The sequence below is a fragment of the Liolophura sinensis genome, chromosome 10 (genome assembly GCF_032854445.1).
Source record: "Liolophura sinensis isolate JHLJ2023 chromosome 10, CUHK_Ljap_v2, whole genome shotgun sequence".
NCBI classification, from domain to species: Eukaryota; Metazoa; Mollusca; class Polyplacophora; order Chitonida; family Chitonidae; genus Liolophura; species Liolophura sinensis.
In genome coordinates, this window is record NC_088304.1 from 15821881 (window position 1) to 15838533 (window position 16653).

The window sequence follows — 16653 nt, forward strand, 5'->3', positions numbered from 1 at the left end:
TCGCAGAGAAAACAGTTGCTTCACGATATGGAGTATCTACTTTACCCTCACAACGAGATTCATACGCATATATCAGGACAATTACATAATTATGACACTAAAAGAGAACATCGGCTTAAACATGTTCATGAAATTGCAAAGAACACAATGAACTGCGCATTATTGGTGTTTTTAACAGAAGTGTTTTGGAAATTCGTTTTAGTGCAAAGGTCTACAGCTTGGGCGTCACCGAGAAAAGAATCTTCGGCTTATTGCCGCACCTCCTTTGAACTTCCTTCACCATGCAGTATATGGCTTCTATTGCGAGAACGTCATCCATAGCAACCTGGTACAGTTTGTTGCCATGAAAACCAAAAGTTCATTAAAATATATTAATTACATACATTATATTTTTAAATAGTGACTAAGAAATGCTTTAAAAAAGAAAATACTTCTCTGGGGGCAATTTAAGAGACACAATTATATGGGCATATGTGGTATGTCTTTATTTCACAAACAAAACTCATGCAAATATTTATCCGGGTCAGGCTCGGTTGTCATGATGAACTCGATTTTGGAGAAGTTTCAAGTAAATGCTGCAAGTGGCCCAATATCCAATTTTGACAAAATTTTGCCTCATATAAAAAGTAATTTGTGTAGAATTAAAGTTACGAGATAATACATTTTCCAGGCTCAGAGAACCGAGCATGTCGACGTGACAAATGTACAAAGTAGTGCAGTGTTTGTTCGAACAAGACAGGCTAAACTCTAGACATGCTGACACAGATAGGGTCATAACGGGCCAGACAAGCTCGTCTTGTTCCTCTGCAGGCATAGTCGATGAGAGATTCGATATGGATATTTTAGGCCTCATCGACATACCGATATGGGCTGTTATTCTGACGATGATGTGCTCCTTATACTATTTGTAAGTACAACAAGCATTGTAATGCAAGCGGTTTTTCCAATCTATACCTTGGTGTCCATAATGTTTACTCTCGAATGTGCATAAGAAAAGAAATTTAGTCATGCAAATCAAAGTTATGTAGAACTATACTCTCCAGTCTGTTGTTTGAGTGATAATCTGCTACAATAACAAAATACATTTTAGCATGACTCAGGCAATAAACATTCGGTTACAATTATTTATTTATTGATTGATTTATTCATTTATTTGATTGGTGTTTTACGCATTACTCAAGAATATTTCACTTATATGACAGCGGTCAGCATTGTGGTGGGTGGAAACCGGGCAGAGTCCGGGGGAAACCCACGGCCATCTGCAGGTTGTTGGCAGACCTTCCCACTTACGGCCGGAGAGACCGCACTGGCGAGAGAGTGCTGGGTCATCACGCTGCGCAAGCGTGCTAACCAACTGAGCCACGGAGGCCCCCTGCTCTCTTGAACGTGTAACACAATCGTTCCCACTACATTTAAACTTCGAGTTTGGGTGTGTTTCTTTTTTTGTTGAAATGTTTATTATAAGAGTTTGTGTGTGGGACAGCAGTTTGGGTTCTGCTTTACACAGCTTGGAGAAAATCTTTTGAATAGATCTTCTTTACTCAAACATTACAGAACAAACAAACCCTTCCTGAGAAGGATAATATGTTGAGAAAGAGCGAGGTCACCATATCTCTTGATGTTTCTTGCGTTCGACTTGAAACACAACACAGTTAGATCGCTAGTGAAGCGGTTGCGAGTTCGAATCCAAATCAGCCGTTATGTGACACTCTGGGAGATGAGGAAGGAGAATTGTGGAAGTTGGGAAGTGGTGGGGTGGGGGGGGGACACTTGGGTAGGTTGAAGAGCACATTCGTGGAGGTCATGAATCTTTCTCTGAGAGATTGTTAAGCACACTCAGGAGGTAAGGGAACACGCTCAGGGAAAATGGAGCACTCTCGGATTGGTGGGGGAACACCATCGGAGGGAGGAAGGGAGCGCAAATGTGGAAATGGGGGAGGAGAAGTAAGGAAGCGCAGTCAGCGATGTGCACATTAGGGGCGATGGGGAGCACACTCGGGGAGGTGAGGCATGGCACTAGGAGAGGTGGGCAAGCAAGCTCGGAGAGGTTGAGGGACACACTTAGGGTGTAGAGCACTCGAGGCGTAGAGCACACTCGTGGTGGGGAGCACATTCGGGGAGCTTGATGATGTGGAGGAGTGTATTCGGGGTGGTGGGGAAACACACAAGCGAAAATGTAACACACTAGGGGGGCGGGGAAGCACACCAGCAGAAATGAAGCAGTACACTCGGGCAGGTGGGGCGGGGGGCGGGGGGGCACACCAGCGGAAATGAAAGAGTTCACTCGGGGAGGTGGGGAGGCACACTAGCGAAAATGGAGGAGGTCACTTGAGAAGGTGAGGGAGAACACTAGCGGTAATGGAGGAGCTCATTTGGGAGGTAGGGAAGCACACCCGTGTGTGTTAAATACTTTCGGCTTTGATGTTAAACGCCAAACAAACGTTAAGCAACCCTTCAGTGCATGATTGTATCAATCTCCAAATAAATACTCTCTCAAGCGTCGTTATGTTTTTTTTTTGACAACTCTGGTATATGTAAGAAGGCACCCGAGTATTTTCCCCACGGTTATGCCGGCACGAACTGTGGACTTTGAACCCATAACCGGGTCAGTTTGAATACACCGTGGATTGCACAATACTTACAAGGTCATGGCATGGTATTTGGAGGCAATGTGGTTGATTTGACCTCGGTACGGTTTATTTAATAAAACCTGTTCTGCAATTTATTGTGCTCATGATATAAGATAATGATCTTTACTTACGTCGGTTTAGTTTTTTCTTTATCTCACACACTCTGCATTTTACGCTGTATTTATGTCTGTCCAACACACTGGTTTTGTCACTCTCGATTACTGTTCGTTTATATATGTCAGCATGTACTAGTTTTCTTCAATAGTTTTGCCCCAGTATTTTCCCCACGGTTATGCCGGCACGAACTGTGGACTTTGAACCCATAACCGGGTCAGTTTGAATACACCGTGGATTATACAATAATTACAAGGTCATAGCATGGTATTTGGAGGCAATGTCGCGGACATTTTCCGACAACGCCTGTAAGTTTGTACACTTCTGCTTGTGGTTTTTGGTTGACATTAGAATAAATAAATGTATTGAACGCTGAAGCCGTTGTATACTGGTGAACAAACAGACCAAAACGACAAAGAAAGGACTTGCTCCCGTCTTGATCTTGCAATCACGCGAACAAAATAGGAAATACACGTAGATGTGTAATATTAAAGTTTCTATGAAAGTCATGTGAGTTGTTGATGGTTCTATAATTAGCGTCCTTTATGACCTCTATGCAATAAGAAAAAAATTCAAAAAGGAATTATGGGGCCTATATGGTTACAAATGTTGATCTACAGTTACTGAATTTAATGAATTTATCAGCTTATTGTGTAAGATTCACTAGGGCCTAAATATTACAATTTACATGTTTGTAAAGGCTGTACGCGACCTTGTATCCGTTGGATTTGTATAATTTTCGGCTTTCCAGATGGTCTGAGTATTTTTGCAGAGCTTTCGTGACGTTACTTTGTACAACTAGACCTTACTGGTAGATAGCAAAACGTGACCTTTTCTCCAGTGCTTTAACATTGGCTAGCCATTTTGTTTTAGACGCGAAAGGAAGGTCATGTGACCCCCAACTTCCTACCCGTCTTACAGAATATACCACTCCACCCAAAACATTCAACAATTGCTTTTCATCTATTATCAACAAGTACACGTAAGTTTAAACCTCGGAAATAGCAAGTGTAGAGGCAACACGACTGTGTACCAGGAGGAGTTTCCTTAAGACAATGTTGTGACTTTGGTTAGACCATCAGACGGTGTGTAGGCCTATAGGGTGCATTCACGCTGGATAGCCCCGAGCTCTATCCGCATGTGCGCATGCCCTGGGAGGAAAATATTGTACAAGTAGCTCTTCCATAACTTCCAAAAACTCAGAATTCGCGCATCCGACTCTCAAATAACGTCGTGTGTATACACTTTTCATTTTGCTCCTTTGGTTGGCGTAATCTTTTTTCATGAAATCTGATCGGAAATTATATCAGCACTCTGTCAAAGACAGGCAATAGCCTGATTTGCTCAGTTGTGCTAATGTTAATCAAATGGGTCCTTTTTGGAGTTCCTAACACTGGATTTCTCTGAAAATATGCCTCCGACCTCCAACTCAACTAGTAAATAACGTCATATTTTATCTACGTTCATACTAACTTTTATTTTTCTCAATTGATCGGAAAGTATTTCAAACTACGACAAATCGTCTTACAGCATGGTTTCCTTGAGATCACTGTAATAGCCTGACCAAGTCCCGCACACGTGTCAATGAAACATGTGCTCAAAGATCATTTTATAAGCGATTTGGAACCGTTCTTGGTGACCAGATTGTTACGATGTACGTACATGGAAAAATGCTATACACAGAGGCAATGCATGTCTTCTTTGGAGAAAGCTCATCTTCAGGGTGAGTCTAGCTGATCGTCGGTGACGTACAGTGTGCATCAAAGCGTGACAAGACTGCATGAAGCCTTTTCATAACTCATCCGTGACCAGGCCGAGTAGTTCTTCTTTGTCTTCTAACTCAATGTTTTGAAACATAGACTCATAAGAACAATGATAGTTAGTCCAAGTTTATGTTATTGATTACATCCCTCTCTGGTTTTGTTTTGTAGTTACTCCACCGCAAACTTTGGAGTGTTTGAGAAAATTGGTGTTAAGGGACCCAAACCATGGCCGGTGGTAGGAAACCTGCACGAGTACATGAAAATGGTATATGGAATAACAGAGAAGATCTATCGCTTAATAGCAATCGGTTTGTTCAGTGTATTGCTTCCAAGCAATGTGTTAGGACTTGAAAGTTTTTATTTGATTGTTGTACTATTTATTTATTTATTTTCGTGATGATTAAAGCCATTATGAAGAGTATTTCGCTCATACGACGGTCACCACGTTGTGGTAGAAGAAAACCTGCCAGAGTCCGGGGAAAACCGACAGTCATCCGCTGGCAGACCTTCCCAAGCTCGAGAGAGAAAGCTACAATGAACCACTGAACTCCTCGCGAACACATTGGTGAGAGGCTTCCTCTTCGGGAGCGGTAGATCCAGGGTCAATCCTGGGTCCAGTCACATCTAAGACTTTAAAAGAGAAAGTTGTAACTTCCTCGCTTGGCGTTCGGCATGAAGAGGATAGTGCAATGACTGGTTGACCCGTATCAGTATAATGTCTCGGGCGGGACAGCTTACTTACCTTCGGTAAGGCGTCTTAGTGAAGCAGCACTCACTCACTCACTCACTCACTCATTGAGGAGACGCTCCTGAGTCATTGTGCTGCACCAGCACGCTACAGTGTAACCACAGCCGACTTGTGTATTACGCCGTACTCAGGACGGTACTCATGAATATTTCACTGATACGAGGACAGTAAGGGTTATGCACTAAGGACACCGGACAGAGACAAAGAAAATCACAGCAACTCGACCACTACCTTACAAACCGCCTTCGTATAGCCGTAGGTGAACCCGCAGGAGTGGGGTTCGAACTTATGAATGTTAACAAGATTTATATGCAGTTAACCAGGTACATGCAATTGTCACCCAATCATTGCTACATTCCTATGAACGAAATTGAACACCTCGTTTTTATTAATCAGCTTAAACGTGGAGAAAATAACAAAAATACGTAAAGTTCAGAATGAAAGAGTTTGAGAAGTCTATTACAAATATTGTCTTCAACAGTTTTTTCCAGCTTTTCTTTAATTAGAAAAAGACATTTGAAAACACTTTTATGGTTGGTATTTGGGACCACCTCTTGGTATATATTGTCTTAATAATGCTGTGATGCAATATGTAATGCATGTTTAGTAAATATACTTGTGCTAGAATTGTGACCTTTCAGACAACAAATGAGTTTGGCCTGAATTTTAATCAAATTTATATGTTTAATATATTCATATATATCATAATTCACAGGAAATGCTTGTGTTTGGATATAAACAGCAAATTTTCATTTAAATAGTTATTAGACACGCAACACATCCTTATTTAGAACGTTATTATGCAATGACGACATATACCAACAGGTAGTCCCAAATACCCACCATACACGAATATTTTCAAATATTTTTCTTTCCTGAAAGAAAAACACGAAAAACATATTAAGGGGCATCTTTAGAAATTACTTTTCGCTCTCTTTCATCTGACATTTACATCAATTTTATGCATTCTTCTCCGTTAAGTCCTAAATTGCAAGTGCCTAAAAAGTCAACAGAACATTACATAACTCAAATTTTTATTGCCGCATTGTTCCACGATAAAGAAAAACTCTCTTTTTTGATTACTATGGACTGAGGTGATTAATCTGTATATTGTCCATAGGGACGGAACCAAACAGATTTGTAACAGGTTATTATATTGGACAATACGCAAAAATTTGCATAAAGTTGAGTTTGGTGTTTTGCTTGTCATTGTGTTTTGACTTGAGGTAATTGTATTGTACCTATCCCAAACTTGTCTGTTCACAAGGGATTCGTCAAGACTGAAATGGGGTTCTTCAAAAAGTACGGACGAATATTCGGGTAAGTCTAACGAGATACCTGATATGGACTGTTCCACAATGCTTTCGTAGGCTGAGCTGATTGTAACTACCATGAGATATGAGACACCGTCATGCTGTCATGGTGGTTGCTATCAACTTAGCCTGTACCTGGTACTTAACAACATAGATGGCCATGGTTGCCGAATGTAACCGTCTATCCTGTAGGCAGCTTTTATACAGACCAGCATGTCATGTGTAACGTCATAGATGGCGCCTCTTGTAGTATGAGATCCTTACATATTAACAGGAAAGACGTAATCGTCCATTACTTTTGAATCACAGTCTGTTCGGCTAAGGTCTGCGACGCTCGTCATTTTCAAACTGTATCTAATACCGCTTAACCTGGGACTAGGGGCCGTAAAGGCAGCCATGATGCCTTTATGAACAGTTGCAATCAAAGCGCGACTGAGAAACCTTGTTTAATTGTTATTTGACCTGGAACTCAATTATGAACTACGAATTTGAACTTTGATATGGAATTCATGCCTTGGATATCCGCTGTCTGCCCGGCATCATTGAAAACTGATGAGCGCTTCTCCCTTGTGTGTTACCGGCTTTATTTCCTATTCGTATAATTTCTTACATACCTTTGTCTTTGGGAGCCGACATGTTTTGGAAATGGATCTTGCGATTATCGACTTCGAACGCCCTTTACGGACTACGAATGGTAAACGAATGTTGGACATGACCCTTATATTAGCACTATTGTGGTAATGTCTGCGTTGTGTTGTAATAAACGTTACGAGGTAAAATACATTAAGAGAAATTATCCTGTTTGACATAGCTTCGTAGTTTTGTTCGATCTAATGACGATTGCCTGTTCGAACAGGTCAACCGAAGCTCTTGATATTAAACATTGACTACATGTGTTACTTTCTCCTTAGGATTCACGAGGGCCGTTTTCCAGTCCTAGTGATTGCTGATCTGGACATGTTGAAGAAAGTAACCGTCAAGGAATTTAACAACTTTACTAACAGACGGGTAAGGAAATGTCAGGCGAATTGATAGCCAGCAACCCCTTGAGCTGGAAGATTGCTCCATTTACTCTGCCATTGTCCGTCTTTCTAATTGTGCCGAAAGAGACAATTAAAAAATCGTTGGTGTACATTGTTATAAAATAAAACTTAAAACATGCAAGATGAATATGTCTCTGCAATGCTACTTGAAAGATGTTTTATTTTCTAAAGTAAATGTATTTCAGAGGGAGGGGGGGGGTCGTGGTTCAGTTGGTTGGCGCGCTAGCGCAGCGTTATGACACAGGCACCTCTCACTAATGTGGTCGCTGTGGGTTCAAGTCCAGCTCATGCTGGCTTCCTCTCCCGCCGTAAGTGGGAAGGTCTGGCAGCACCCTGCGGATGGTCGTGGGTTTCCCCCGGGCTCTGCCCCGTTTTCTCCCACCATAATGCTGGCCGCCGTCGTATAAGTGAAATAGTCTTGAGTATGGCTAAAATACCAATCAAATAAATAAAACAAATGTATATCAGAAGTACGATGTTATATCCCATGTTCTAGCGCTAAGAGGCGTTTAAGTTGCTAGTATTTGTATGAATAGTTAGAACAATGGCCGAAAGTAGGTAAATGGGCACCGTGGCGAATTCACTGGATTCGTTTGACCATTGTCGTGTTAACTACCACACTGTCGTCACTGCCCTGTCTTAACTTCCTGTGCTGTAGTCTTTTGTACACCACGAATAAAATACATAAACATTCATGTACCATTGCATGTTCATTTTATTCAGACGCTCGGGGTCGGTGATCGTGACAACCCTCCAAATTCCCAGTTCCTCATCAACTTATCGGACGATGCCTGGAGACATAACAGAAACACGCTTACCCCGACATTCAGTGGAGGGAAATTAAAACAGGTACAAGCTCAGTCACACAATCCTGTCATGATGACTACACCGACTTGGTGAACTCATTATTTCATTATTCAGTTCCAAACCGATGTAATATGTAGTCCCCTGAGGAATGAAAGCGACGGCAAAGGTATACCTGCAAATATCCATATGTATTAAAAGCTACTATTACAGGCTACATGCAGGGTACAAATCCCAGTGAATTTCATGCATTGTCTTAAATATCATACTTTTTGTTAAACAAGTGTATAGTCTAACTTTGGGCTGAAGAAAATATTACCTTATACAACATTAATGTACTGAAAATAGTACTGAACAGTGGTCTGTGATTTATTGCCTTGAATAGTGGCAAAGGCAATCTCCTTTCGTGTTACCCTTTTCACTTCACACTCATGTGGTATTCATATTTCCTGTTCAACACAATCTATGTTTTAGGCGATCGATTTTACGGTTTCAAACTTTCGTATCTCGTGAACGTTAAAACAAATATGAAGTGTCTGTTTGCGCTATACTAGTATGTGTTTGTGTATGCGTACCAAACTAACCGCATAGACTCTCCCTTTCTACAATCTATGTTTCAGATGAGTGGCCTCATTTGTAAAGCTGTAGATTCTCTTGTTAAAGTGCTGGAGACAAAAGCAGCAAATAAAGAGCCAGTGGACATAAGGCAGTAAGTAACAAGCTCTGCACACACAAAAATTGCAGTTATGCAATTATTCCATAACACATTCAAATGCATGTAACAGACAGATAACACTGGTAACTTTAATTAACATCCTTTAGGCCACTCCAGAATCGTCCAGTTAATTGTAATAAACATACCTGCACTTTTTTATCATCTCTATTCTGCTTATCACGGCGGTAGTGGGGTGTATAAGTTGCCACTTTTTAGGCATTTTCATGAATGGTTAGAATAAAACTATATCTGAGGTAAATTAATAATAGGTCGAATTTCAGCGGTTATGCTGGACAATTTGCCAAACGTTTTACCATCGTCGCTGCTCTGGTTTTACTCTTTATGCATTAGTTGTTTGTGCTATGCCCACGAAATTTACCATTTATTACAGATACACAGGTGCTTATACCATGAGTGTCATTGCATCTACCGGGTTTGGCATTGACCTGGATGCGCAAGGAGCTCTCCACGACTCGCCCTTTGTAACAAATGCCAACAAATTCTTCGAAATTTCGATTTTCAAGCCGATTTTCCTGATCTTGCGTAAGTGTTCTTGCATCTAACGCTTCTTTTTCATTTCACATTTTGGATAAATACGCTATCTATTAACGGGGATACAGAGCTAAATGCATCTAGCCGCGCGTCCGTAAGCTGGAAGATGATGGATACATTTCTTTCAAACCATCTTTTTTTCTTTATTTCTATTATTTCTTTGTGATAGACATAGGCATAACCTTTGAACATGTATTGGCAAATACCTCTGACAACACAATTACGAGAGTAGCGTGGAGAGAGTGAAATTACGTGGAGGGGAAAAACAAGCAGGTATATCTTCACTCTTTCTTGTATATAATTCTGATACACAATTGTGTCAGTTGAGAAGGGTTTTTAATGTCCATTGTCTTTCTGTTCACAGTTTTATTACCATGTGTGACGCCTCTGTTAGAAATTCTGAAGATTAGCTTGTTACCGAGTGATGCGGTAGACTATTTCAGGAAAGTGTTGTCCCAAGCCCTAGAAGAAAGACGAAAAAATCCTGGGGTACATGTATAAAGATTTATACATTACAAAACGAAGCGGTGAAGGGCAATTAATAGACCAATCACTTTAGCCTTGCAATAAACCAAAAAATTGTATCGTTTTTAAACTCATTTCTGTTACAGTTTAGAAATGCGTCCTGGTGTTTACTGTGTTTAGTAACAAAAGAGATCTGTGTATTATAGTTATTTTTTATTGGTGTTTTATTTCATTGGTGTTTTTCGCCGGACTGAAGAATATTTGACTTGCTACGTAGGGGCGGAGAGGAAGCCAGCATGAGCTGAGCTTGAATTCACAGCGACCACATTGGTGAAAGGTTCCCTGGTCGTTAGATATTTAGTGCACATGTGAAATGCTTATATAGTAACGTGAAGGGTGCTATCAATAAACACAAACAGTGCAGTAAATTTGACTTCATTTTATATTAAGTTTAAAAAGCTGATGAATATGTAGAAATGCTTGCTACTGTGTATATATCACATTTTTACCACGAAAAAATTTCCCATGTGTATTATAATAAACATATCTCTTTAATCACTAAATGCAGCTCGTTTGAATAAAGACCACCACACGTTTCTAAACTGTAACAGACTTATGTTTAAAAATAAAACACTTATATTGACATTGTATGTACATTTTCCTATCACAGTAGCAGAATATTCTGGAGAATTCATCATTGGAAAGTGTCAGATAAGCACTTGATAACTGTCATTTATCATAGGTTTCTGTTATATTGGAGCAAAATTCTTGGTGCAAAATAAACAATAAAAATATATTAGAGGAAAACAATTATTACGCTGGATGCTGTACGCAAATTAGACTAATGGGAATCCGATTAATCTGAAACTGGGCCATGTTTGCGTCTATTTCGAGACCCAAGATAATCTCACTACAGAACGAAGACTCTTTCATTAAACCTTTCATCCCCTTTTTAGAAGTTCAATGACTTCCTGGAGCTGATGATTACCGCGGAGAAACAAGCACAGTCATGCGTAGTCGACGACGATGACGCTGGAGATACGAAAGACGACACCGTCAACCTTAATGGGCCTTGGGTGGACAAGCGAAAGGGGAAGGGTAATATTGGTTATTGTTCCTTTCAAAAACTAAGACACAACTCAAGATTGTACTAAGCCGACGGAGTCAAGATGAATCTGAAGAAATATAATATTATTATTAAATAGAGTTGTTAATTATTGCTCAGCGTTGCGATTCTACAAAGACATTTCAGAACAATGTTTCCGTTGATCACAAACCTAGCTCAGACTGAAGTCCGACTTTGTCAAAGCTTTTGATGTTATACATTCCTGAAATTAGGTTTGATATTTAACACCAACAACCTAAGACAACTATTTACAGTAAAATAAAAATTCCTGACCTCAGGGAGTTGACTGATCCTGACTGAAGACTTAAACAACTTCATCATTTAAGGAACAGTTACTCTGGCGTTAAAACCGTTTTAGTTTTGCATATTATACAGAACACTTACTTATATTAAACTGCTGGTCGAATGCACATTTAACTAGACACTTAGTACAGTAAGTTCACAACAACGCTCTTCAAAACTATATCAGGAGTATTATTTCTACATCTCTGCTTAAATCAGAACTAAAACAGCTGCAATATACATGTATGCCTATTATGTATTGTTCGCACCGTGGCATATATGGATACCGCATATCTTGTTTTTTTTTTTTGTTTTTTTTTTTCTTAAAAATATCGTATAACATTTATTTTCTATTATTTGTCTTCAACCGTCATCAATATAACTTTATAACTTAGTTGGGATTGGGTAAGCTCCGTGGAGTTTTATTTCCGCAAATGTTGCGCTTATACATGATATATATTTGTTTATACATGAAAATCAATCATGCTGTCTTACAAGAGAGCTTGACACATTTCTCCCTTTGACCTAATTCTTATTGAAAGGGAATATTCATATAAATATTTGTATATTGTATTGTCCAAATAGGTTTGACTAATTCGGAAATATTGGCCGCGGCGATCACGTTCTTTTCGGCCGGATATGAAACGACGGCTACGACATTAGCACACGCCTTGTACTTCCTGGCCTTAAATCCGGACTGTCAAGACAGGCTGGTGTCTGCTATTGATGAACATTTTCCTGATGTAAGGTGATCTGTTGCGTTCTAATTCCATCGTAGTGCGATGATACTGTATACTGTGCTCACGCAGGGCAATTGTGTACAAATTAAATGGGACTACAGATTCACGTAATGTGTACTTTGTGTACACCATCCTTGTGTTTGTGCTTGTACACTTCAAACTCGTAGAGAATTGTGTGCACCTTGTACACATTTTGATTTGAGCTACCCACCACGTATGTACAGAATGGTACACATTATTTTTCTTTTTGAGAATATATTTGGTGTCCATGAGGTCTTCAGTTGTACATAAACCTTATTATGTGCGAACGACAAAACCAAATTTCAAATCATTTCAAAATTGTTATTTCTGATGTAACAAAGTCAAAATATTGCTTGACAACGTGAATTCTAGTTAAGTTATTGTGCAGCAAATTTCTGCTAAAAGAACGGAGGGGAAAATACCAAATTTAACGATTAAAATGTTGACTTAAGTCTAAGTTCGCTGCATCATGAGTGATTGTGTAGTAAAATCAAAACTAAGATGAACCACATCTGAAAAAAGACCGATATGAAACTCTTCGTTTGTGTCACAATTCCACGTCAACACACCCACCAAGTGCGGGTAGCCAAACTAATGCTATTCACATGTATTCAATGAGCCATTAATGAGTGTCCGCGTGTCTTCGAATAAATGCACATAAACAAGCGTTCCTGTAAATGTGAACCTTGGCTAAATGAGAAGGAATGCTGCGTACAGCTGGCGCTCGTTATACGCATGCCCCACGCATGTCTTTGTACGCTGCCTTATTCTTCTTATATACAGGGTAAATCCCCGTCATACGAGACCGTGAACAATTTGCCTTACCTAGAGATGGTCATTACGGAGACCTTGAGAATGATACCACCTGCTGGCAGGTATGAAATGATTTATTTATTTATTTCATAAGTGTTTTACGCCGTATGCAAGGGCCAGAAATGATTTATTTCTTTATCTGACTGGTGTTTTACGCCGCACTCAAGGGTAAGAAATGATTTATTTATTTATCTGATTGGTGTTTTATACCGCACTCAAGGGTAAGAAATGATTTATTTATATATTTGATTGGTGTTTTACGCCGTACTCAAGGGTAAGAAATGATTTATTTATTTATTTGACTGGTGTTTTGCGCCGCAGGATAGGGTAAGAAATGATTTCTTTATTTCATTGATGATTAACGCCGTACTCAAGGATAAGAAATACATCGAATTCTCAAAACTGTAAAAACAAATATAAAATTATGATGATTGGCGATCTGATATCCAGTAAAACACATCATTACAATATCAAAGTTTCGTTATGTTTCGCTGATCATTAAATTGCGATATAATTCCATGGTAATACCTTTATAGTTAATGAGCAGATTCGTTGAGCATTTACTTTCATCATACCAGCAGCATAACGGTGTGAACAGTTTGGTACATCTGTTTCTGTGTAGAATGGACAGAGTATGTAAACGTGACACCCAGATCAATGGCCAGTTCATTCCCGCTGGAATTACAGTGGGGATCCCCGTCTACCTTATTCATCATGACCCAGACATCTGGCCCGACCCGGAGACTTTTGACCCGCAAAGGTAACGCTTGGTCGTTAAGACTTGTGTTTTGCACGCTGGCATTGCCATTTGCATTCATTTCCTGTATGATATATACTTGATTATATACATAGTTTCATTTTACATTCCTGAGCGAAAGGATTCATGTCATGTTAACTTGGATCATCCATGTTTTTCCAACACTGCTTAAAATCTTTTGAAAAACATTTCGTTATTATGTCATATCATTGTTCATAGAGAAATTCGCCAGTACATGAAATGCGTGTTTGGGCGCGTTGATCTCTCGAAAATCGGAGCTAGTGGCTGTTCTAAATACTGGTTTATTGTTTGGGAGGCATTCTTGTATGTATTAATAATTATTCACTCATATGGCGATGAGGGTTGACTGCGTGTATGTGTATATGTACTGTGTCTTTTTGTACTGAGTTCGTCTCACCAAGGTGCTGCCACCACTGAAGTATCAGGCCGAAGACACCAAACATGAAGCCTCATTTATTCACATTATACTGACACCAGGTCTACCAATCAATCGATGCCGTTGGGTAAATCTGAAGTCAACAGCCAGTCGATCGATTTATTTTTGGCCGGGGATATCAGAAGAATCAAAGTCGTCGTTGCACTAGAATAGTGTTTAAATTCACTAAAATATAAAATGAAGATCTGGGACTGGGCGAACAGTGGAAAGGCTGAGAGTCACGTAAATGATCAGAAAGCCTAGAGATTTGTCGTTATAGCTAATCATGCTTTGCTTGACATGTATATCTTGACACATTAACTCTTCAACTCAGGTTCAGCCCAGAAAACAAGATGGCCCACCATCCTCTCCAGTGGATTCCCTTTGGGTACGGCCCCCGGAACTGTATCGGTATGAGACTGGCTAACTTTGTAATCAAAATGGCACTCGTCCGACTGTTACAAACTTACAAGTTTGTTCCAAACAGCAAGACGGTAAGTCAGAAGGCAATATGTTAAAGTGGATGGTTAATATCAGGCTTAATACATTGCATAGAATTATTAATTATGAGGAGGAATTTTCTAGGAAGAACTGCATTTCTTCTGTCAGTGCTGTTTGGCTAACTGAGTGTCCTTGCCCTAACCTACTACGTTCGGTTTAATTTTTGATTATCCTTTTTGTATTAACCTGTAAGATTAAATGACTGTACAACCGCGTATGTTCGTAACATCGAAAGTGGGGGCTTGACCTTTTTTGTTTGTCATCTCTGACTGCGGACACAGCAAAACTGAAGTATTAAAAAATGGCGGCTATACGCTGTTTCTTCTAAAATTTGGGACACCTGATCTGCCCCTTTTAGCCGATATATATGTAATTCTAGTAGGAATATTGGGTTTCTTTTTTCTCACATGGTTATACCATCAAATGAACAACATACTCATGCCTTTATTTTACCAGACTGGTAAAGAATTGTAATATTCTACTTTGAACACTTCTAATAAATGTCCCAAATTTTAGAAGAATGAGGATAGGTTTCAAAATGTACTAGTGAAAAAAGATTGTCTTTGACAGTGCATCTAATTGAGGCTTTATTATAGACATAATACGCATGAAGCCATTAAAACGAAGCCAGTGTGACTGGACTGGGTGAGATAGGTTCATCTTTGAGATTTATCTGTTTTGAAGGTTCCTCTGGATTTAGGTACCACAGCATTTTTGGCGGACAAGAAGAATGGCGTCTGGGTAACGGTCGAAAAACGACAGTAACTGAACCAGCGCCCACGTGCATCTGGCTGTCCTTCGATTTCATGTGTGCATCATATATAAATACTGTTTGAACATTTTTTAAAATTTGTTCAGCTGTCCAGAAATATGAATGTTTAATGTAGCTAGGTTTTAGCTTTTGTACATACAAAGCTACGTTTGAAAACATGAAAAGATAGGTCTCCTTGTTCAAATACGAAGTACGTTACATGTAGTAGGCCAAATTATAACACACAATCGTCGTTTTAAAGCAATAAGTTGTCTTAATGATCTGTATATGCTAATCACGTGCACATATTTTTGGTTTCCTTTTTCAGAATTCCTATGTAATATTTTTCAATAAATATATACCGTCACGCTCTTCTTGTCACAGTTCTTGCCTCTGACAAATTTAAAGACCGTCACGCTTTGTTCTGTAAGCTGTTGCAACAGATCATCATAGTTATTATGTAGTTACTACCAATGACACCTTTTAAACACATGGACTACATGCGAGGGCGTAAATCGAACGGCTTAATTACGTATTCATTTGCATGGTGTTTATCGCTAACCGAGGATTTATATTATTTTTATTCAAACTGTTTTTATATAATCACACAGGTGGTATTAAATCTGCATGTTTATGCCATTCTTAGTCCCTGGTGAAGATGAATTCGAAACATACTTATGACACATAGGACTATAGATCTTACACGTTATAATTACCAGTTGTGAGTTCTGACATTTATGGCCTGTCGGAACACCTGTGGCCGAGCTCCCATCTGACGAGTAACTAGAATTTGGAGCTGATGGAGCGCTTTGTACTTGCAAAAACAAAATTTGCAGATAAAATTATATTACTTGGTCCTTTGTCAGTCGGAACGATAATATAGTAATTCCTCAAAGGACGTCTTGCACAGCCGTATTTCTCAATCTATTTGAACTACGGAAGTGGTTTCACATGATTTCTTCAACATTAAATTTCTGCTGGGTTTAGACACATACTTATGAAGTCATCAAGAACAGATGTAACTTTTTTCTCGTTTGGACAAATAATACAACATAATTGTTTATATCTGTAACTTATCA

At 39.4% G+C, this 16653-nt stretch overlaps 1 protein-coding gene across 2 annotated transcripts; it reads left to right on the forward strand.

Moving 5' to 3' along the window:
• The first annotated feature begins 772 nt into the window (after positions 1 to 772).
• Positions 773 to 15941, forward strand: LOC135476100 (cytochrome P450 3A24-like). 2 transcript variants are annotated; one of them, XM_064755997.1, is made up of 14 exons: positions 773 to 907; positions 4676 to 4772; positions 6523 to 6575; positions 7480 to 7576; positions 8335 to 8460; positions 9036 to 9124; positions 9522 to 9673; positions 10047 to 10171; positions 11104 to 11245; positions 12141 to 12298; positions 13100 to 13191; positions 13752 to 13889; positions 14657 to 14816; positions 15508 to 15941. In XM_064755997.1, the coding sequence occupies exons 1-14, from the start codon at positions 834 to 836 to the stop codon at positions 15586 to 15588; spliced, it is 1584 nt and encodes a 527-aa protein (XP_064612067.1). In that variant the 5' UTR covers positions 773 to 833; the 3' UTR covers positions 15589 to 15941. The 2 variants fall into 2 exon arrangements, with proteins under 2 accessions (XP_064612067.1, XP_064612069.1); XM_064755999.1 differs by lacking the exon at positions 773 to 907 and having other exon boundaries at positions 4741 to 4815.
• Positions 15942 to 16653: the final 712 nt, after the last annotated feature.

Excerpts from the sequence above, each read along its gene's own strand:
- LOC135476100 (XM_064755997.1), top strand. The coding sequence starts at position 834 with ATGGATATTTTAGGCCTCATCGACATACCGATATGGGCTGTTATTCTG. Across the intron at positions 9,674-10,046 it reads GCCGATTTTCCTGATCTTGC|TTTTATTACCATGTGTGACG; the intron begins GTAAGTGTTCTT and ends TTCTGTTCACAG. Across the intron at positions 14,817-15,507 it reads TTGTTCCAAACAGCAAGACG|GTTCCTCTGGATTTAGGTAC; the intron begins GTAAGTCAGAAG and ends TCTGTTTTGAAG.